This window comes from Aethalodelphis obliquidens, unplaced genomic scaffold (assembly GCF_003676395.1).
Source record: "Aethalodelphis obliquidens isolate GAN/ISIS:26980383/991018 unplaced genomic scaffold, ASM367639v1 scaffold2, whole genome shotgun sequence".
NCBI classification, from domain to species: domain Eukaryota; kingdom Metazoa; phylum Chordata; class Mammalia; order Artiodactyla; family Delphinidae; genus Aethalodelphis; species Aethalodelphis obliquidens.
In genome coordinates, this window is record NW_020837946.1 from 2,749,679 (window position 1) to 2,772,513 (window position 22,835).

General features: G+C 59.2%; 1 protein-coding gene across 1 annotated transcript in view; it reads right to left on the reverse strand.

Annotated features, from left to right (window-relative positions):
- Positions 1-3,685: 3,685 nt before the first annotated feature.
- ESPNL (espin like) overlaps positions 3,686-22,835 on the reverse strand; it is a 31,783-nt gene continuing 12,633 nt past the window's right edge. The window contains exons 5-9 of the mRNA XM_027114215.1: positions 15,855-15,986; positions 9,609-9,726; positions 8,434-8,543; positions 7,362-7,556; positions 3,686-5,278 (exon numbers count right to left, since the gene is read on the reverse strand). Of these exons, the coding sequence (XP_026970016.1) occupies positions 3,686-5,278; positions 7,362-7,556; positions 8,434-8,543; positions 9,609-9,726; positions 15,855-15,986 (2,148 nt within the window). The remainder of the gene's footprint in view (positions 5,279-7,361; positions 7,557-8,433; positions 8,544-9,608; positions 9,727-15,854; positions 15,987-22,835) is intronic.

Here is a 22,835-nt window from a genome sequence, read left to right on the forward strand (position 1 = left end):
AGTGTGTGTCCTGTTTTATCACAATATTCTATCGTGAGCATTTCTGATGTGATTAGTCTTTGAAAATATGATTTTGGGGACTTCCCTGGAGGTCCAGTGGTTAAGATTTCGCCTTCCAAGGCAGGGGGTGTGGGTTCGATCCCTGGTCGGGGACCTAAGATCCCACATGCCTCGTGGCCAAAAAAACAAAACAAAAACCAAAACATAGAAGAGAAGCGACATCGTAACAAATTCAATAAAGACTTTAAAAAATGGTCCACATCAAAAAAAAATAAAAAGAAAATACGATTTTTAATTTCATCATAAAGGGAACATATCACACTTTAAGAAGGTGGAAGTGACACCCAGTCGCTCCTATTAAGGGACGTGTGAGTTGTGTGTCGTTTTGGACTATGATAACTAGTGCAGTGTCGCCTCTGTGTTTACTCCCCCAGAACAGATTTGGAGAGTGAGATCCCCAAGGTTTACATCGACGTGTGGACAAGAGGGTCGTCACCTTGGGTGATGGAGGCACTTTCTCCACCAGGAGGTAAAACTGTCCCCTACACTTGGCCCAGTGCCTTCACGCCGTGAGGTCCTGCTCAACCAGACCCGTCCACCCCCTCGGTCATACATTTTTTCCCCCAAATAGTTACCAACATTCTCTGTACTGTTATTAATAATTCCTTCTTTCCCCCACGGATTTGCTGCAGTGCCTTTATCTCAAGGGCAAAGTTTTCTGTGTGAAATATCTCAGCTTTCTCTCTTCTGGTCTGTTGATCTGAGTGACCATATTCTGGGGTCAGAACCACCTTGTTTGATGGACTATTGCTTTGTAATTATGATGTCGTCATATTTGAAATGTAAGCCCCTTCGTTACTCTTCTATTTAAAATCTTCTAGTCTGTTGTATTAGTTAGCTATTGCTGCATGACAAATGACCCCAAAGTCTAGTGTCTTAAAACAATGAACATTTATTATCTCACACAGTTTCATGGTTCTGGGACCACTTTAGTGGGTGGTTCTGCCTCAGGATCTGTCCTTAGATGGCTCCAAGGGGCTGGCCGGACTGCAGTTGTCTGAAGGCTGGCCTTGGGTGGGGGCCCACACGGACCTCCCCACAGGGCTGCTCCGAACATGGCGGCCAGCTTCCCCCAGAGATAGGACAGCAACAAAGATGGGAGCCTTTCATAACCTACTTGGAGGTGCTGTCTGTGGCTTCTGCCATATTCTGAGGTACAATGTGGGAGGGACTCCAGCAGACGTGCTTCCAGGAGGTGGGCTTACTGGAGGCCTTCTTGGAGGCTGGCCTCCACAGCTCGCTTTGTTCATGGTTTGCTTCAAAAGAACTTTAGAGTCATTCAAAAAGAGTTTGACTTTGCCTAAATCTATGCATTGATATGTGAACAGCTTTCACTATTCCCGTATTTTTCCCACACAGCTTTTTCCTCATATTTGTCCTGCACATGTTTATGAGCCGGGGAGAGAGACGGGGTTCCCTTTCTCCAGTATTTTCCCAACTCTTCTGGAAGCCCCTGTTTTTGCACCTTGCTTTGTGTCTGGTCACCTCACAGCCTCCGGATCCCTAGGTAGTGGCTCCGGGGTCCTCAGTGAGCTTTTGACAACTGGATGGCAGGATTATAGGGACCAAACAGGCCTCACAGCGGCACGTGTGGCCTTGCCGGGGCCAGCCCTCGCCTACGGCAGGGGACACCTGCTTCCCACAGGAGAGTTGCTAGTGGGCCAGGGGTTCCCAGGTCGCTGGGCATCAGGATCACCTGGAATATCTTTAAAAAGAAACCCAGCTTTATCAGCCCAGGCAAAGGGACTCAGAAGCCCCGGGGCTGCTCCCAGGACACCGTGTTTTTATAAGAAGGACCCCCAGGAAGCAGAGTGTCCGCAGAAAGGCATTTGGGGAGTCCCCCGTGACCGCCAAGCAGAGAAGTCCTCTCCTCCCTTCCAGGCCTCAAGCTTGGGTCTGAGCCCCCCGCCTCAACCCCTGCCTGCCACTCACCTTGAGCCCAGGTCCTCATGGACCCCAGGGTACTGTGGGCTGCTCCCAGCTGGCCTCGGTCCAGTCTCTTAGCTGGGTAAGTGAGGGCATGGAGGGACTTGCCCAAGGCCATAGTGAGTAGGCAGGGACGCCTTAAGGTGGGCGTGCTGGCCCCCCGCTCAGTGCTGTCCTGAGCGCCCTGGCCAGCAGGCGACCTCTGGGACTGCGCTCTGTGTCTGCCGCCCACCCCGCTCCGGGCCTCCTCTGAACAACAGTGTCCTGCAGGAGGCCCACAGGGAGAGAGACATCGGAGCGCCCAGCACCTTCTGACCCCCGGCCCCCGGGCTCCCCCCACCCCCCTTGGACCTGCACCCCGCCAACCTGGGCAGCGGAAGCGCCCTGTGGACCAGCCCTTGTCCATCTCCAAGGGTTGAGTTTTGGGTCTAAGCGCCAGGGCATCATGACGGCAACAGCATATGGGATGCTCCCAGCTGCCTAGGGTTGGTGCCCTGCTCATTAGAACCTGCTCCTTAAAATACTGACACAGGCTGGTGTCCCTGTCACCCCAGGACAGAGACCCCCTCATACGGGACCTCAGTCCACCCTTGCCAGGACTCTGGGAATGGGCGGTCAGTGCCATACCCCCATTTCACAGATGAGGAGGTAGAGGCTCTGAGGGGCTAAGGATGCTGCCTCTGTTTCGGCCGAGCTGAGCTGAGGACTGGGTCTTGGTGCCCACCAGGTGGGGCCCTCGCTCTCTATGGGCACAGGTGGGAAGGCCGGCCAGGAATGGATCTTTATTTAGCAAACTCACGTCAGGTGTCCACCCTGCAGGAGGGTCTGGAGCTGGAGCCATTGCCAGCGCTGCCCCCGAGCCCGGCCCCGGCAGCTCCGACTTTATATTTTCCTGATCATCCCTCCCTGTGACAACCTCAAGTCAGCTGGCTGGGAGGACCCTCTGTTCCATCCCACATCTTGTCTGAGCCATCCAAGCTCTGCAGGCACGTAGGAACACCACAAGAGAGCCCTATCCCAACGGGTCTGTCTGCAGGGAGGCGGCGGCCCGTAGGAGATTCCTGAAACCTCTCCCCAGCACACTGCCTGCTGGGGCCACGGCACGGCTGCAAGACACCTCTCCCCTAAAGCCCCTTGGTTTCCCTCCCTGACCCGGAGAATTCGGGAGTCTGGTCTCTTGCCCGTGGAATCCCGTTCTCTCCGACCCCCAGCTCCTCTGCCACTTCACAGGTGGGGAAAGGGGACAGAAGAGGGGAAGGGGCATGGCCCAAGGTCACCAGAAGGAACTAAGGCAGGACTCGAGGAGGGCAGACAGAGGCTCAGGACGCGACCAGAGCCACCGGCACCAGAAGCACTGAGAGAAGGGACACCCAGGCGACTTTGGAAGGAGGACCAAGGGGAAACCCGGGCTGGAATCACAGGTGCCTGAAGGAAGACCAGGCAGAAGGGTGCGGGCCGAGATGGTAAGTCATACAACTTCGGGGCCGACTGGGGGACTGACTTTCGGGCCAGCGGTGAGAAGGGCTCTGAAGCTGATTCCCGCCAGGGGGCAGACCTGGAGGGTGGCAACTAGCACGCTGAGGATCCGCCGGCCTGCCCTCAAGGCTCACCTGGCCACCAGGTGGGCGAAAGGAAAAGAGGAGAGGACCAAAACCACACCGGAAGCCCCGCTGGTAGGAAGGCAGGCTGCCAGCCCATCTCACTCCCCGAAGCTGAACATCTCAGCTTCTTTCTCCTTCCAGAAGGCGAAGCTCCGGTCGATGTAGCCACAGATGTCCTCGCTGTTGAAGCTGCCCCGCTGAGGGCCGGACCCCAGCCTCTGTGCCGCGGGCCCGGGGCCGCCGCTGGGGCCGGCATGGGGCAGGGGCCGGAGCGGGGTCAGGCCCGACTTGCGGCCGGGCTCTGCGCCCCAGGGGTGACTGCGGCTGGAGCCGAAAAAGCGGGCTTTGATGTCCTCGAAGCCGTCGGTCCAGGCACGGCGGCCGGCAGCCACCTCGTCCGTCACGGCCTTGTGGAAGGCGCGCGCGGCCTCCCAGCCGTGGGCGCCCAGGTGCTCGAAGACCTCGAAGCAGAGCAGGTGGCGCATCTTGCGCTCCTCAGCCGACAGGTCGCACTCCAGGAGCTGGAAGTAGCCCAGCATGAAGAGGTCCAGCGTGAGGCTGCCGTAGGGCACCGGCGCCCCATCCACGTGGGGCAGGAACTGCTCGGGGGACAGGGGGCCGTGGGGCCGCCGGCTCAGCCGCCGCAGCTGCCGGGCGGGCACGTGGGCCAGGATGGACTTCCAGTTGCCCAGCAGGTGGGCGATGATGCTGCGCTGCTGCCACAGGTGGCCCAGCCGCGGGCTCTCGCTGGATGGTGGGGAGGGCAGCTGAGGGCCCCCGGCCGCCTCCCGCCGCCGTGGCTCCACGCGCCGGGCCTCCAGGGTCCTGCAGGCCACCGTCTTCAGGGCTGGCGTGTAGGCCGACTTCTTCCAGTGGCTGAGGAAGAGCATGACGATGCGCTCCTTGCGAAGGCTGGCCAGATCGGGGCCAGGCACGGCTCCCGCCTCCGACGGGGCCTCCTCGCAGCTGATGCCCGAGTCGCTGGCCTCCTCTGCGTCGCCCGGCCCCGGCTCCCCTGCGATCGGGCCGCCGCGGGGCTGCAAGGGGGAGGGCCAGCAGCCTCTCAGGCACGGCCCCGGCTGGGGCCCCAGCTCACAGGGGCCAGGGCTCAGGGTGCAGGGCCGGCCGGGGGCTGACTCGAAGTTGCCACGAAGTGTCCGCACCGACACCCCACACTCCTGGATCTCGCGCTGGGCCTCGCTCCTCGGAGGGCTGGCTGGGGCCTCCCTGGGGGCCTCCAGTGGGGGCCGCTCCTCGCCTGGCACCAGCCCGTTCACGCCCTTCAGCAGCAGCGACAGGCTGCGCACCAGCCGGGAGACGTGGCTGCACCAGAAGGGCAGGGGCTGCACGCCGGGTGTGGCCTGCGGAGCCCCCACGGAGCCCTCGGGCTCGACCTCGGGGCTGGGGCCCTCCTCGCCCTCCAGCCCGGGCGCGCGGGGCAGGAAGTGGCTGTTGACAGTGATGCTGACCAGGGGCGCAGGCAGCAGGGCCTGCAGCTCGGCCGCCAGCCGGCCCAGCTCGCTCTCGTACTCCTGGCAGCGGCGCCGCAGCTGCAGGTCTGCGATCTGCTTCTCCAGGTACACCAGGTCGTCCTCGGTCAGCAGCTCCCCGAAGGGGCCCAGGATGGCCTGGTGAGTCTGCGAGTACCGCCAGGCCGCCTGCTCTGTGGCGCCCGTGCTCCCGCCGTCGTCCTGGGCACAGGGAGGGCAGCTCAGCGGGGCCACAGCCCACATGGCGAGTTCCTGCTGGACACAAGCCCTCCTGGGAACCCCAGCCCAGCTCCTGGACACCCGCTGGCCACTGCCTGGACCCTGAGGGCAAACGAGGTGAGCGGCCAGCCCCGTTCCCGAGTCTGAGGGTCAGGGCAGTCACCCACCCTGGAGGGCCCAGTCTTCCCCTCAGAAGGGGTAAGGGTGCCTCTGCTCTGCCACCCGCATGTCCTCCTCAACTCCTCAGTGTTGACTTCAAAGACTCTCTCTCCTCAGAGCCCCCCAATCCCTCCACAGAGTCTTCTGCGGTTGGACGGCAGCCCTAAGGATGGGCGGCCTCAACAGCTCTGCTCTCAGTTCTTGCAGCACGTGGCCAACTTCACCCAAAACACCACCCCTCGGGGCTTCCCCTGGCACCAGGATACAGCTGTGCCCCCAGCGCTCACAGTTTGCGGGGGAGACCGACACAGAGAGCCTCCGAGCTGGGCCCCCTCTGGGTGCAGCTCTGTGCCCACCTGATAACTTCTCCGAGACCCCTGATGGAGGCCCTGCATCTGCCCCATTTCACAGGTGAGGGGACTGAGTTGCCACCTGGTTGCCAAGAGGCCCGGGATTGTCTGGTGCCAGGTGGCACTCTGCACAAGTAAGTTCTGATTCCTTGTCCCAGGAGGCCCGGGGAGGGGAGCAGGTGCTGCAGGGGTGGGGGGGAGCTGCTGTCCTGGGCAGTGTCCGGCCCACAAGGGTCGGGCACGGGAACTCGCAGCCTACGGCCAGGCTGTGACTGGGCCAATCCCTTCCCCCTTCAGTCTGTCCTTCCTGTTTCCCGGAGTTCTTCCGCATACCCTTGGCCCTGCCCCAGGGTCAGATTCCAAAGGGCTTCCCGGCTGTGGCAGGAGGCCCCACCCACCCCTGCCTGGCTCCACCCTCAACCCCATGGGTGTCCATCGCGGACTTCGAGGACAGGCTGGGCCATTAGACCAGCGCCACCCAACACTTCTGAGATGAGGGGATGGCATGCCGAAACCTGCAGTGGCCATTAGCCACCTGGGGCTACGGAAGTGAAATGTGGCTAATGCAGCTAACTGAGGGGCAGGGTTTTTTTTTAATTTCATTTTAATTCATTTAAAAAGCCACATATGGCTGGCATTATTGTATTGACAGGCAGCTCTAGACCAAGGGTGCAGAATACATCATTCAGACAAAATTGTATCCCTCCAGGATAAGACTCTACAACAACGGTCCACATGGTAGCCAGAGGGAGCCTGTTGAAATCCAAGTCAGATCACAGCCCTTCCCTGCTCAGATTCTCAACGGTTCCGCCAAGGTGATATCTGCCTGACCCCTCTCCGACCTCACCTCTGCCCACCCTTGGGCCAGCCCATCCGTGCCTCAGGACCTTTGCACTTGCTGTTCCCTCTGCTCCCAACCACTTGTCCCACATTCCCATAGGGCTCCCCTCTCACTTGCTTCTGGCCCCTGCTCAAGGCCACTCCCCAGAGAGGCTGCCCCTGACCACCCGGGCGGAAGAGCCCCCTCCCCTTTTCACTGCTTCGCTTCTCTCCTTAGCACTTGGAACCACCCTCAGCGCAGTTGCCCAGTCACCCCGCCTTCCCTGCTGGAATATAAGCGCCAGGGGGCGGGGCTGGTCTCCTTCACTGCTGAGAACAGAGCTTGGCACACGGTGGGCACGGGATACAATCGTTAGATCCAAGAACATGTGGGGACCACATCATTAGAGATGAAGGGTTACAGGTGAAGGGACACAGCCCTCTGATCTGGTTCAGCTTCATGGTCTGGCAGAAGAGGAAGCTGAGGCCACAGAGGGACACGCAGTGGCGTTCCGGGTCTCAGGACTCGAGGTGTGTGCTCAGGGACCCCACCTTCCACGTCCACCAGCCAGTACAAAGCCTCCTGCTCCCGCCTCCGCCCTCTACGCTCTGGTCCCACCCGGGCCTCGCCCACCTCCCACAACGCCACGCCCCTCACCCCATCCGGCCCTGCCCTCCAAGCCTGGCCCCGCCCCCTTTCAGGCCCCGCCCCCACCCTCGTCCCCGCCGGCCCCCACCTGGACCTCTGGCGCTGGAGCTGCGCCCAGGCGAGCCTGCAGCTTCCGCACCATCACCTGCCGCTTCCACTCGGGGATGGGCCGGCCGCGCTCATCCCGCGTGGGCACCAGCCCGTCGAGGTCGCCCGCGGGCAGCCCATCCAGCTGCAGCGCGACCAGGCTGTCCGGGGCGCCCCCCGCTGCCGTCTCCGTCACCTGTGTGGACAGGCAGGTCGTTCAAGGCCCCTATGGGCCTCTGGTCCGGGAGGGAGCGGAGGGGAGGACCGCCCTGGGCAAGCGCAGCTGAGGGAGGAGGGGCGGTGGAGGCTGACCAGGTAGGGCAGGGGAGCTGACCACTGACAGCACCCCCAGCCTGTCTAAGTGTGAATCTTCTGAGGGCAGGGACCCCGCTGTGCCCTGTGGGACCCAGGCACGTGTTGGGAGGCTTGCTGGCTGAGAGAGGCAATCAGAGATACCGCCCAGGGCACGCCATGTGGATGGGCAAACTCGTTTGGGGAACAGTTGCATAGACAAGTTTGGTGGCCAATTCTGGACTGCAGGACTTGTCAGAGCCTTTAATGTGCTGTGTGCACTGTAACTCTACAAGGGGGCAGCACGATGCAGCACTTCCCACACTCAAAAAGAGCATCTCAGGGGCTGAGAGTTCCCAAGACCCATTCAGGGAAAGGGTGGCTGGATTTAAAAGGGGCTGGTGCCCAGAAAGAGAAGGAGTGGGCCGCTGGGAGCCCCCCGAGGAGGAGAGCAGTGGGCGCCAGGCCCACCCTTCCCATGGACTGATGCTTCCCTGTACTGTGACAGCAGCATCTGTCAGGATGAGGGGCTTGGGCCACTGGAACCCCCTGGAATCAGAGAAGTGTCCCTTGTCTACTATGATGGGGAGACAGGTTGCTTCTGGCCTTGGAATCTCCATCTCCTCAGATGCCAGCCAGTCACCCCAGGGGCCTCCTGGAGGCAAGGGCCTGGCTGCCCCAGGAGTGACCTGGCTGGGGCCCACATAGGAGAGCACGGTGAGAAGCCAGCCGGGCTTTGGCTGGGGTGCCTTGGGAGACAGGGATACGGCGGGGGTTCTCACCATAGGGACGGCTGTGGCACCGGTGGTGACCCTCGGGGGTGCTGTGCGGGTCACGTGCTCCCTCGGAAGAGGCTGGTCAGGCTGGCCGGGCCAGGCTGGGCTGAGAGACGCTGCCACTGGAAGGAAGGGGCAGCTGGAGTCAGAGAGGTCGGGGGATGGGGAGCAGAGGACCCCGGACCTGGGGCAGGACCGGCCTTCCTGAAGGACCACTGGACTTGGAGCCAAAGGCCCAAGCAGCTCCCTGCCAAGTGCCCTGGGACCTGGGCAAACTCATTCATCCCTGGCATTCCAGAGGTGTCCTTGGAGCCCCCTCCAAGCCCTGCCGGTTGGGGGGCCTGCATTCCACCCACCTCATCCCATCCCATGGCCCGTCCCCCCCTCCCCAGCCTCTCCTGTAGCCTAGAAGGAGCTAGAAAGGGCATAGGGTTCCGTGGTCTGGGGATCTAATGCAGCCCCATCAGACCACAAACCTGTCCTTTCACCGCTCTTCCCTCCACTAAACACACACGCACGTACACACACACATGCACACACGCACGCACGCACGCACGCACGCACGCACACGCACGCACGCACCCCTACGTGTGACTGTATAACTACAGCCCATTCCATGAAGCACGCTGACCTTCCCTGCACATGGGGTCTGCTGACATTTTTCATGCTATTCCATTATCGTTTCATTTTCATAAGTGCTGTCACGGTTCCCTGACGGGTGGTGACCGCTCCCCCGCCCCCTGCTGGAATCTCAGGAAACAGCAGCGGACTCGGAGGCCCCTTTAGACACAGCCTCTGATTTCCCTCTGCACAGGCTGAGGCCCAGAGAAGGGAGGAGGCTGCCCGAGATCTCAGCGGCAGGAGAGTCAGGCCGCGGGGGCTTCAGGGCTCACAGAGAGACGCCCGAGGGCTGGGCAGGAGGCTGTTTAATTGTGGTTATGGAGTTTGTCCTCACTTGAAAAAGGCAACAGGACAATAAAGGAATCCTGGAAGAGCGGGGGTGCTGGCTCACGGGAAGGGGTGGCCCCGGCCCTGTCCTCAGTGTCCTGTGTGCCCAGCTGTCGAGGCTTCTGCTCCCCACCTCCCCCCGGCCCCTTCGAAGGACCTCAGAGGTGAGGCCAGAAAGGCCCGCTCCCAGCACGCACAGTCCAGGCCAGCCCTCCCTGGAGACGTGTACGCACCAGTGGGATCCCCGACACCTGGGCCCCCTCTTCTTCCATCCTCCAGGGAGTGCCTTGCAGCCGACAGCGGAGGAGGGGGGAACGGCGGCGGCGGCGGGGGCGCCATCAGGAGTGGCACCTGGGGGCAGACAGGCCTGGTCACTGGGAGGCCCAGGTGGGGGTGGGAGGCATCCAGCAGGCTAGCCCTGGCCCGGTCTCCCTGGGGCTGGGGCTGTGCATCTGAACGGAGCTCGGAGAGGTAAGTTTGCGGGAGTGAGGGGCAGCGCCCCTAGAGGTTCTGTCCACCCCTCCACACTGGTGAGCAGCGCTCCCCAAACATACCCACGCACTTGTCTGAGAGCTGCCACCCCTCGGTGAACCCCTCATCTCAAGGCCCGGCTCCCTGTGGAGGCAGCTTAACTCAGCGGCTCTGGGCTCTGGGTCAGGGTCTGGTGTCCCCCTCGTGCTCACTCACCACTCCTTGGCCTTACAAGAGACACGTGCACACTTGCACACACACACCCTCCCTGACTGTCCCCTGACTGTGCTGAGACACACTGCCTGGACCTGCCCCCTCTCTCAGCCCTGGGCATAGGGGAAACCACAACGAACTTGCAACTCTTCTCAGCCCCGTAAACAGTGCGGCCGTGTGACCGCGCCTCAGAGCAGAGGCACTGTGCCCAGGACCCACCATGCAGTGTCTAGGCCACTCTCCCAAGGGCCACCCGGAGACAGAGACCACCAACATTGGTCCCCGGCAGCCTGGGGTCAGGGAGATCCATCAGCCCCAGTCTGGGGCTGCAGGGGCACCCGCATTTCAACCCCTGGCCTTGACCATCTCCCCTGCCCCCAAGCGCTGACTGGTGGGCAGCCAGAAAGAATCCTCGACCTGGAGGTGCCACTGCCCCCTGCATCCCCCCAGCTGAGGCCTGCAAGGCCTCAGCTTTTGCATCTGGCCAATGGGAGCCAAGGGTCGAGACTGGAGCACGCAGGCTGCTGTGAGGCCGCAGGTGGTGCGTCCCTCCCCAGGCGGCAGAGAAGTTCTCCGGGAGGACGCTGAGCTGTCCTCCAAGGACTCCAGAGCCGGGCTTGCTGCCTTTTGGTTTAAAGCTGAACGTCAAAAGGCTGGCCAGCCGTCTTTCAGATGACGTGGCTCCCGGCTGAGCCAGCGTCGCCTGGATCCTGAGAGTACACGGCCACCCCAGCTCGGGTCCCCAGCAGGGAGGGCCACTCACGGCGGTCTCTCTGGGCACCCACCACTGGCTGTCAGACCAAAGCTCCTCGCCCCGCTCCCTCCAGTGGGTAGCTGCGATGGAAGGTGGCCTCAGGGCTGCCAGGCGGGGCAGAGGGGCTGGTGCCAGCCTGCCGCCCCCAGGCGGGACACGTGGTTTGGCGCCGGTGTCACACATGGGTGGCTCGTGCTGCAGCTCTGTTGAAGGTTCTCCAGTCTCTGTCTTGAAATTCTTAATCAGTTGTTAACAAGAAGCCCATGTTTTCATTTTGCACTGAGCCCTGCACGTGATGTAGCTGGAGCTGCAGGGCCAAGTCCCCCGGCCACGCTGAGTGTCCCCTGGCTCACCTGTAGGTGGGCCCTGTCCCTCCCGCGGGCAAGGAGGCACAGGCGTTAGGTGGCCTCCCCAGCCTGGGGGATTCCCGTCAGAAGAATCCCCGGCTCTGCAGCCACTGCCTCGGGCCCCTCGGTCGCATTCCCATCCAGGACCCTCGGCCAGGCGGAGCCACGGGGAGGGGAACACAGCCCGACCCCTTATCTGCCACCGCCCTGCACCTCATACCTCACTCTCTGCAGGAATCTGTGCCGAGAGCCCAGGAGCCCTGGTCCGACAGGGCGGGGAGTGTCCGCCAGGCCCCAGCCGGGAGGACCTTCAGAAGCAGGTGCTGGGCTGTGAGCACAGGAAGCTGTTGGCTGTCCTGGACCGTCGGGGGCTGTCGCAGCTGCCGCCCCCAGGAGCTGGAGGTGTCGCATTAATATTTGAAGGCTGAGGTGTCAGGTGGCCCGGCGGGCTTGGGCTGGGTGTGGGATCCCTTACCACTGTGCCTTAACCCTCCGCAGCGCAGGGGCCGGGGGAGCGGACCCTCGGGAGGGTGGGGGAGACCTGAGATCCCTGGTCACGCAAGAAGGGACCACCCAGATGACTCCCGCAGTACAGCCCTCCAGGCACAGATGGGGAACCCAAGACTCAGAGAGGCAAGGGGCTTTCTCAAGGGCCCACAGCTGGGACGGGGCAGAGCTAGACCAGAATCTTACTTGAGACCCCCCTCTTTGCTCCTTCCAGGACTGAGAGCCCCTCGAACCGCTGCTCCTTTCGTCCAGGGGCATCAGCAGTGGAGGAAGAGGCAGGCGGGTGGGGTCTCTTGCGCCCCTACCGAGGATGCAAAGCCCTGGCCGCGCTTCACCCGGCTCTTCCTCTGGGCTGCCTTTGCACGGGAGGGACCCAAAGGAGGAGCAGGCTGCTCGCCGGCTGCTACAGAACACGGGCCTTCCCAGGCTCAGGGGTCCCCGCCCGTGACACAAGTGTGTGCGCGCAGCAGCCATCTGGGCCCATATCGGTCACACTGGGACTTGGAGGCGGGAGGGGATCCGACCAAACACGACGCTTTCTCCCTGCCGTGTGTCTCCGACCTAGGAATCCCCTGTCTTCTTCCAGCGTCCGCAAGGCAGGAGCCCGTTGGCCTAGGAACTTTATGCAGGGTCGAGTCAGACCCCAGACCCCACGGCTGGCGCCGACAGTCTGATGGGCAGAGCAGGGCTGAGTCCCAGGTGGGCCCCGGGCCCCTGCACAACCAGGACAGGGCTGTGAGGCTGCCGCAGTCTCCCCTGCTCCCTGCCCCTGCCTGGGAGCCCGCAGCCCCTCCCCGCAATTGAATCTGCTCTGGGGTTGAGGGGCAAGGGCTTCCCAGTCCCTGCGGAGTGAAGGGCTCAGCTGGGGTGGCTGGGGCCCTGTCATTCCGGGGAAGATGGAAGAGGCAGGAAGTTGGTCCAGGGCCCAGGGGGATGGACTTGGCGCCAGTACAGTACCCACAGCCTGGGAGACCTCATGCCACCTGGTCCCTGAGGCTGGAGTCTGCTCCAACCCTCACCAAGGAGAAGCCTTGTGGAGTCACTCAGCGTCCCCCAGGCCTGAGTTTCTCTGCCTTTGCTGGGAAGAGGAGGGGTTACTGAGAGCCCCCGGCAGGGCCTGGCACACGTGGCACTCAGACCTCTTTGCTGTTGTTAGCACGGTGTCTTGATGATCTCTGAATTTCGGCGGGGACGGGGGTCGGCTGTGGTGTTTCCCAGGTGACAGGAGTATCCACATCCCCGTGTCCGTCATTCAGGCCCTGGACACTAACCGAATCTGCGCGGACCCGAGGGAGTGGCAGATGTTGGGTCCCGACATTTGGGATTCTGACAGCTGGGCATGTGCTGCCCCCAAAGGGGGCTGTTGCCCTAAGGTTGGCGGTCAGCCGGCCCTGGGCTGGTGCCCTTCCCACGGCCCGGTGTCTCCTTTTCTGTGTTTTTGATGAGATTTGAGCAGCGCCATGCCTGCCATGCATTATATATCGAGGACAGCTGTGGCGAGCCGGGTTACAGGCCTGTAATGCCACCCGGGCCGAGAAAATCATGACCCGCAGATGGGCGACGGCTGAGATTCAGTTACTGGCTGCACGGCCAGGCCCCGCCCCTCCCTGGGGGAGGAGACTGCCCAGGGGAGTCCCTTGCCCTCCCTGGGCCTCAGTTTCCCCATCTGTAGAAGGAAGGGGTCCTAGGGCCCTTCTGGACCAGGGGAGGGAAATTAGCACCCCCGTGTGCTCACGGCACACGTCTACCGGCCAGCAATCCTCCTAGTTACATTATACAGGTGAGAACATCGAGGCTCACAGACGCTCAGAACTGGGGTGCCACCCGGCCGGGAAGACTCACTCCAGCTCTGGTGAGCGCTGAGTGCCGGGCTGGGGGCAAGCTGAAGGGCTAGGCTCCCCCTCCTGGGCCGCTACTCCTCACTGTTGCTGCCGTCCAGCGTCTCACTCTAACCTGGCCCTGCAGCCAGGAGCCCAGCTGCCCGGCCCACTCCTTGGGGGTCAGAGAGGCCCAAGCCCTCACTGTGCAGAGGGGTACCCCAGGCCCAGGGGGTGGCAAGGCTTGGTCAAGGTCGAGGTGGTGTGGTCGAGGCAGGGCCTAGCCTTCCCGCGCCTCGCGGAGGCCCCGCCATGGGCAGCGGGTGAACCCAGGCGCTGCGAAGCCTCCCAGGAAGGGGGCGCCTCCCACAGGGCAGGTCTCCGTTCCCCGTCCAGCCGTGCCCCGCAAGGCTGCCTCTCCTGGGACCCACGGCTCCCTGGGGGCAGAGGCAGGCGGCCGTGTGGAGAGGAAAAAGATGACTTTCAGCACCTCCTCTGAGCCCGACACAGGGAGAGGCCACGCGGGTGACCTCCGGATATCGTGTTTCCATCAATACTGCATCAGGCGCACAGCTGACAGCCTGCCGTCTGCGGGGCCGGGACTGCCGGTGAGGCGGGGGCTGGCGGGGAGCGACTCCAGCCAGCTCCGGACGCAGTGGATCTCAGGGAGGTGGCCCAGCCTGCCCGCTCTCCACCACCGCAGGCGGGGCACGTGGACGGGCTGGACGCCGTGGGCCGGAAGGCCGGGAGGGGAGGCTACACAGACAGGCCAGCCCGGCTTGGGGAGTCCTGAGCGGAGGGGATGCTGCCTTGTATCGTGTGGCGACACCAAGGAGGCCACCAGGACCAGGCGAAACCGCAGGAAGCCTGACATGGGCTGGTACCCAAAACCCTGAGGGCTCAGGAGAGCGCCCAGAGCCTCCACCCCCCTAGGAGAGCTGGGCACAGTGGCCAGGAGGGGCTGGCAGATGTGCCAGGACCTGGGGATGGAGAGCAGGGGGCAGAGACCCTGCTTGGACAGAAGGCTCAGCCGTGGGCACCGCCGTGTGGGCTGGGGACAAGCAGGGGACCCCAGCCAGAGGCCAGGCAGCACCTGCTCCCTGGCAGCCGAGCAGCTGCCCACCCCACCTCCAGGCCGGCCCCAGGGCCCACACGGAGGCTGGGGGCCCAGGCGGCCAGGGCATCCCTGGCCGGTGGACTGCAGAGCTCTGTCCGCTACACCAGGAACCCACTGAGTTCCCGCAACTTCTGGAACCCAAGCCAGAAAGACAACCCTTATCATACAATAGCCAACCGAAGGGTTAGTGAATAATCAGTACATTGATTACTTCAAGCAGTGAGTATAGTCCTGTTTCTGAAACTACGACACCAGGACAAACCAGGACTCCCAACTCGTGTGCCCCGAAGCACCCCTGGCCTTTGACCCAAGGCCTCCTGGGTGTGGCTTTCAGGCAGTGGAGACAAGAGGCTCTCAGTGGTGGTCGGGTGAGGACCAGGCCACTGGCCTGGGGCCGGGGCCGGCAGCTCAGCCTCAGCTGGTCACGGATGCCCCGGGGGGCGCCCCGAGGGAAAAGGAGGCACGGCAGCCACGGGTGAGACCCGGCGTGGGGGGGCGCCTCGCCCCTCTGGGCCTCGGTGCTCTCACCTGAAGGCAGGGCCAGGCGATCCCAGGGATGCCTTCCGAAGGGGCGGCCGCTACAGAAAACTGCGGCACGATCTGTATTCGCCGCCCGGGGCCTGGAGTCAGGGGTGGAGGCCGGGCAGGAGGGCACTGGCCCTACGCTTCCCCACCGCACACCCGCCCGGCCACCCTCACCTGTCCACCCGCTCACCCGCACGCCCACTGCTCCACGCATTCGGCACACACGCGTGGCCCGTCACGTGCTGGGGGCTGGGACCCACGAGGCCCTTGCCCTTGCGGACCGAGGCCCGGCGAGGTCACGTGCCCAGGTGGGAGGGCGGGACGAGACTCTCCTCTTCCGGGCTGCACGGGGCTGGCCCGCCTCACTGGGTCACCTCACCCAGGGCCCAGGGCCCTGCTCCCACCCCCGGGGTGTCTTCAGCCTGACACAGCGTCACCCAACAGCAGCCCTGGCCGGAAGCATGGATCCCAGGTCCTAAGTGTGGTTACTGCGGCCCAGGTGGAGGGCAGACCTCGGCCGAGGTCCAGCCACAGCCCAGCCCTGGTCCCGGCTGTCACGGCCCCGGTCGCAGCCCTGGTCCCGGCACCGGCTCAGGCGCGGCCAGGCCCTTTCATGTGACAATGACACTGCGTACGCAGACGGCTCCCCAGCTACCCGGCCGTCAGCGCGGCAGGGGTCTGTCACCCGGCCCGGGGTGGGGATGGGGTGGCGGGACCGCGAAGCTTACCGGCCGGGTGCTGTCGCGGAGGTACTGGGCGCAGTCGCGGTGGCCGTGGTACTCCGCCAGGTCTGCGGCCGTGTAGCCGTCCTCGTCCCGCAGGGCGGGGTCCACGCGGTGGGAGAGCAGGGTCTGGCAGCACTGTGGGGAGGGCACACCCGTGGCCGCACCGCCAGCCCCCCCACCCAGCCCCGAGCTGGGGCACCGAGGCCGTTCAGTCCACGGCACGGCCTGAACCCGTGCCTGGACCCAGGCCGCCCTGCCCGCGGGCACCGGCATGCCCCTGTCCCGGGTGGGAACCCCAGGCGCTCGCGCTCAGGAGCTCACCAAGGGCCCAGCTGGTCAGTCAGCGACCCAGCCGGATCCTAGCCAGGCAGCCTGACCCCGACTCTGCCCTTGTAACCCTTGCCTCGGGTTCAGATACGGAGCCGGGTTCCATTTTTACAGCGACCTTTGGAGGCGTGTGTCATTTTCACACGAAGAAACCGGGGTGCAGGAGACTAAACACCGTGGCTCCACCCCAGGACTCCGGGCCTGTGCCCTGCCCACCTCACCCTGCCCACTCCTTGGCCTCCGGTCAGGCCTGGCACTCGATGAGCCCCTCTTCTTGGCCCCAAGCCTAGGCGAGCTCTGGGAGCTCCCACCCTCACCCTCTGCGTCTCTATGTCTGAGCTCACGGCTCCACCAGCCACACGCATGCTCCCTCCTCACTCAAGCGGGGCCTGGGCCCCCTTGTCTCCCTCCTGACTGGTCCTCTGGGCTCGTGTGATGGGAGCTGGGAGGAGAGGAAGGCCTAGAGGCCCAGAAGCTGGGAGGAGAGGGGAGGATGGAGGAGAACAAAGAGAGAGGAGATCCGGGTCTGTGAAGGGCCCTTTGTGAAGGAGGCTGCGATGGGGTGTGGGGGGAGGATACAGGGCGCTGCAAGAGCCGGCCGTGCATCCAGAGCATGTGTGTGTGTGTGGGGGGGGGGGTCACAGCGGAAACGCAGTGGAGCAGGGGCCACCGGAGTGTCAGGCCTGGCCCCAGATGGGCGGGGACGGCAGCCCGGGGGAGGGAGGGGGGAGGAGAGAACTTTCCCCCCGAATGACGGCGATTACTGCTGGCAAACGATGGTGACCCATTTGTGAGCAGAGGGTGGGTGGTTACAGATGACCAAGAGTTAGGTCTGGAAATCCGTGAGGTAGCCGTGCCAGCGGCAAAAACAGGTGGGCAGACGGACCCGCGTCAAGGAGTAGAGAACCAGGCAGGTACCACCAATCCACTCTCCAGAGTCAACGTACAAAATGGACTAAATGTGAAAGGCACCTTCCTAGAGCATCACAGGCAACAAGGAAGTGAGGGCTTGTCAGACCAAGCTCAGGACACAAGGAAAATCCGAGGGATAAGCCCACCACTCAGAACAGCTTTCGCCCTAAGAGCAGGCTGACGCAGAAGAAATGGCTGTAACCAGAGCAGCTGTGTCACAGGCTCACGAGACCAGGGAGACCAGCAACAGCTCAGGGTCCACCGCAGGCTGGGCCTCCGCCCTCAGAGAAAAGGTGAAGCAGGAGCCAGCCCGCCCTCTGCTTCCCGTCACGCAGGTGCTCCAGGAATCTCAAGCCGGATTGTGGACTAATATGATCCACGTGTGCCTGTCAGCCAGAAGCAAGTAAGACGTCACCTGAGGCCCTAAATAATGATGTGCAGCATCGAGTCAAACACAACCAGCAGCACAAGGAAATAAGATACCAGAAACGAGAACCAGAGGACCAACACACAAAGAAACAGACCCACAAAGTCCTGAGAAATAGCAGACCGTAACACAGCTGTGCTCGCTGCTTTCAAGGAAGTAAAAACCAAGCTTGAAAATTTAGGCATGGAATTGTAAATTCTAAAAAGCGGCACAGATTTTAAACCATCAACAAAATGAAAAGACAACCTACGGAATGGGAGAAAATACTTGCAAACGATGTGACTGACAAGGGGTTAATATCCAAAATATACAAAACAGCTCATACAACTCAATATCAAAAACAACCCAATCAAAAAATGGGTAGAAGGGACTTCCTTGGTGGCGCAGTGGTTAAGACTCTGCACTCCCAATGCAGGGGGCCCGGGTTCGATATCTGGTCGGGGAACTAGATCCCACATACTGCAACTAAGAGTTCACATGCCACAACTAAGGAGCCCTCCAGCCGCAACTAAGGAGACCACCTGCTGCAACTAAGACCTGCCGCAACGGAAAAAAAAAAAAAAACAGCAGAAGACCTAAATAGCCATTTCTCCAAAGAAGACACACAGATGGGCAACAGGCACATGCAAAGATGGTCAACACCACTAATTATTAGAGGAATGCAGATGAAACCCACAATCACCTCACACCTGTCAGAATGGCCATCATCAAAGTCTACAAACAACAAATGCTGGAGAGGGTGTGGAGAAAAGGGAACCCTCCTGCACTATTGGTGGGGAAGTAAACTGATACAGCCACTATGGAGAACAGTATGGAGGTTCCTTAAAAAACTAAAAATAGAACTACCATACGACCCAGCAATCCCACTCCTGGGCATATATCTGGAAAAATGAAAACTCTAATTTGAAAAGATACTATCACTTTGAATTACTGGTTTCCTCATTAATTAATGAATTAAATAAAAATGTTTGACACAGGCTCATTTTATAGTTGAATGAAAGTCATGATTACCAGCACTTTTAAAAATTATCCTTTAACCTGTGGAATCATTGCAAATTCACGGTTAAAAATCAGACAGCTGGAGACGCAAACGTCAGGTTCAGCATTGCCATCGGTGATGTCATTTGCTCAAATAGTGAATAAGTTTGGGTAAAGTGCTAAATAGGACAAAAGTCCATCTTCCCTCAATATATACAGTCGGACCATCCTTGGAAAACTCTTATGTGTATCAACACGATGAAGAAACATTGGTGTACGTGTACGTATATTTGAATTTAGGTTCTCAGCTTAGATAATTACACGTACTTGAGTTAGGTTCGAAGCTCAGATAACTATGAACAGGTTTTCTACCTACATACCTGCCCGATTCATTGGGAACTTGCTTGGGGCATAAGACCCTTCCTCACTGTGCAGGACTGTTCTGGAAGAGCGGGCTAGCCGGCCTCCCCCACAAGAGCACCCCAATCGTTGTAACAACAGAAACAGCCCTGAAATTTCCCAAGCCGACCCCTCATCTACGGCAGATATTCTCTGGCTCTCGAATCCTTGGTCACATGCTAAGCAAGTGCTCAATAACTCTTTGTTGAATGAGTGTCTGCATGAAGGAAAGCGTGGACATGAATCGTCGACCATTAAAGACTCTAAAAAATTACCCAGCACAGAAAGTCGACAGAGGCAATCGTCTGCTCGGAACGCCTTTTTGGGGACTCACGATACTCAATAAAAATTCTCTCTTGAATTCGCAGCAATGTTAAGCTAGGCAGAGAACTACAACGAGTTTTAACTGCATATCTAAACCTTGAAGGGACCTCGTTTACACCTGTCTTCTGCTGTTGCCTCTTCAACCTCATCAGCAAAGCCCCAGACCACACCCCATCTTATGGCAACTTCCCAGTCCACAGCGAGCCCTCCTCCAAACAGCCAGGAAATCATATGCCCTCTTCTCGGGATCCCACAGCAGCTCCCAGATGGCTCCTTACACAATATTAAAACTAGTTCAAGGTCTTCCACCACTGACCTCTCACTACAAGCCCCAGCTTCTACTCTCCACTCTGTCCTAGCACCCTGAGCGCTTATAACCCTCTCTCCCTTGCTAGAAACCCTACTCCTTCCGACATTCACTGCTTTAAGAATGACCGTCTCCCAATAAACTCTGTGTCAGTAACTCAAAAAGAAAAGAACGACCATCTCTACGAATTCTTTCTAGATTAGTTCAGCTAACGCTACTCACATAGATGGTTCTCAAATTTGACATATGTTAGAGTCACCCGGGGAGCTTTTTTTTTTTTTTTTGCGGTACGCGGTCCTCTCACTGTTGCGGCCTCTCCCGTTGCGGAGCACAGGCTCCGGACGCGCAGCCTCAGCGGCCATGGCTCACGAGCCCAGCTGCTCCGCGGCATATGGGATCTTCCCAGACCGGGGCATGAACCCGTGTCCCCTGCATCGGCAGACGGACTCTCAACCACTGCGCCACCAGGGAAGCCCTTACCTGGGGAGCTTCAGGAAGTCCTGATACGTGGGCTCCCTAGGACCAATTAAATCAGAATCGCTGGGGTAGGTGGAGCTCAGGTATTAGAATATTTTAAACCTGTTCTGGAGAGATGTAGTGTGCAGCCACCTTTGAGAACCATTACACCAGTGCTATCTACCACACTTAAAATCCTAAGCAAAATGTTAGCAAATTAAATTCACCTGTGTATAAAAGAGATCGTTTTTCATGACCAAATTGAGTTTACTCCAAGAATGCAAGGTTGGTTTAACATTTTAGAGAGTAATCAGAGTAGAAAGCAAGGTCTTGAAGAGACAGTTGCACACCCATGTTCATTGCAGCATTATTCACAATAGCCCAAAGGTGGAACCCAAATGTCCACTGATGGATGAATGGATAAAGATAATGTGGCATAACGTACCGTGGAATATTATTCAGCCTTATAAAAGAAAGCAAGCCTGATACATGCCACAACATGAATGAACCTTGAGGACATTATGCTAAGTGAAATAAGGCAGTCACAAAAAGATAAATACTGTATGATTCCACTTGTATGAGGTCCCTAGAGTAATCAAGCTCATGGAGACAGAAAGGAGAATGGTGGTTGTCAGCGGCTGGGGAAGTGGGGATGGGGAGTTGTTGCTTAATGGGTACAGACCTTCCGTTTTGCAAGATAAAAGTTCTGGAGATGTGTTGTACAACAATGTGCATATATTTACACTTCTGCACTGTACACTTAGAAATGTTTAAGATGGTCAATTTTATGTTATGTATTTTTTACTCAATTAAAAAACCAAGTAATCAGTGTAATTTGTGACATAAGAAAGACTGAGATACAGCAAAACAAAACACATACTAAACTGTCATCATCCCCCACTGGGGTTGCTAGGGCACCAGCTCATGATTCTGAAGTTTTGTTTTGAAAGGGTAGGGGGGGAACTGTCACAGCTCGGGGGAGCCTAAGGAGACAAGATGATGAAATGTCACGTGGTGTCATGGAAGGGATCCTGGAACAGGAAAAGTACATCAGGTGAAAAGTAAGGAAACCTGAATGAAGTATGGACTTCGGTTAGTAATACTGTATCAATTTTGGTACATTAATTGTGACAAACGTACCATGCTAATGTAAATTGTTAATAATAGGGGGAAATGGATGTGAACTCTGTGAGAACTGTCTGTACTAGTGTCTCAATTTTTCTACAAATCTAAAACTCTTCCAAATTATTCTAAAATAGAATTTATTGGGGCTTCCCTGGTGGCACAGTGGTTGAGAGTCTGTCTGCCGATGCAGGGGATACGGGTTCGTGCCCCGGTCCGGGAAGATCCCACATGCCGCGGAGCGGCTGGGCCCATGAGCCATGGCCACTGAGCCTGCGCGTCTGGAGCCTGTGCTCCGCAACGGGAGAGGCCACAACAGTGAGAGGTCCGTGTACTGAAAAATAATAATAATAATAATAATAAAATAAAATAGAATTTATTTTAAAATGGGGTGTGGCGTGGGGTGGGAATGAAGCATTATCCTATATTTCCTGGATGAATATATTTCTGGAATTGCTAACAGATTAAGACCCAACAGACAAATCAATAATGTGTGGACTTTGCTTTGCTCCTGATTACAGCACAAGCAGGGAAATGGATATTAGATGGCTACTAGACAGACTGGATATTAGATGATATTAAGATATTATTGGGGGCTTCCCTGGTGGCGCAGCGGTTAGGAATCCGCCTGCCAATGCAGGGGACACGGGTTCGAGCCCTGGTCTGGGAAGATCTCACATGCCACGGAGCAGCTAAGCCCGTGTGCCACAACTACTGGCCCTGCGCTCTAGAGCCCACAAGCCACAACTACTGAGCCCACATGCTGCAACTACTGAAGCCCACGTGCCTCGAGCCCGTGCTCCACAACAAGAGAAGCCACCGCAGTGAGAAGCCCACGCACCGCAACGAAGAATATCCCCCTCTCGCCGCAACTAGAGAAAGCCCGTGCGCAGCAACGAAGACCCAACGCAGGCCAAAAAATTTAATTAATTAATTAATTTGTAAAAGTAGTCTAAAAAAAATAAATAAATAAAAGAAATGATCATGAATTATTTTTAGGCGTGATAATGGTTTGAGGCTGTGTAAGACACAAAGGGAGTCTTCGCCTCCTGGAGAAGAGTCCACTGAAGCATTTATGGGTAAAAAGGTGTGCCTTCTCTGACTTGCTGTAAAATAATAGTGCGGTGGAGGGAGTGGCCAAGAGAGGCCAATGAGCTGAGGCAGGAGGCTCTGCTCTTGTGTGTTTAGAGTTGTCGTAACAGATTGAAGAGGAAAGCAGCTGTCAGCCTTGAGGCCTGAGCTATTTTATGTTCGCATTAAGGGAGGGTGGGAGGTGGTGGTCCCTTGGCTTATCGGTGAGCTTCTCGGGCTCCTATAGACTATTTCACTTGAAAAAGATGCTGCTGCTTAAAAATAGAGTTTTTAGAGCGCTGCTCCAGCCACCCTCCTGATTACGGAGCCGGAGGCTGGGAGACGGGCGGCTGCCTGAGCCTCGCTGCAACGGCTCAGGGCTCTTCAGGCCACCAACCGCCAGCGGGGACCGCCCTCCCCGCCTCCCACCCTGTCACCTGCTCAGCTTCTTCTCTCGTGTCCAGGACAAAAGGGATGACTGTAGGGGTAACTGCAGGCTCTTCCTCTTCTCTGAGGACTGGCCTGGCCCGGACTGAGGTTCACGCCTGCCCTTCCCCTCCCTCTAGATAGGGGCGGATTGGGGGCATTGAACCAGGGAGGGCTGAGTGGTGGCTTGCAGGGGTGAGAGGAGGGGGGCTGGGGTGGAGGGGTGGAGGGGTGG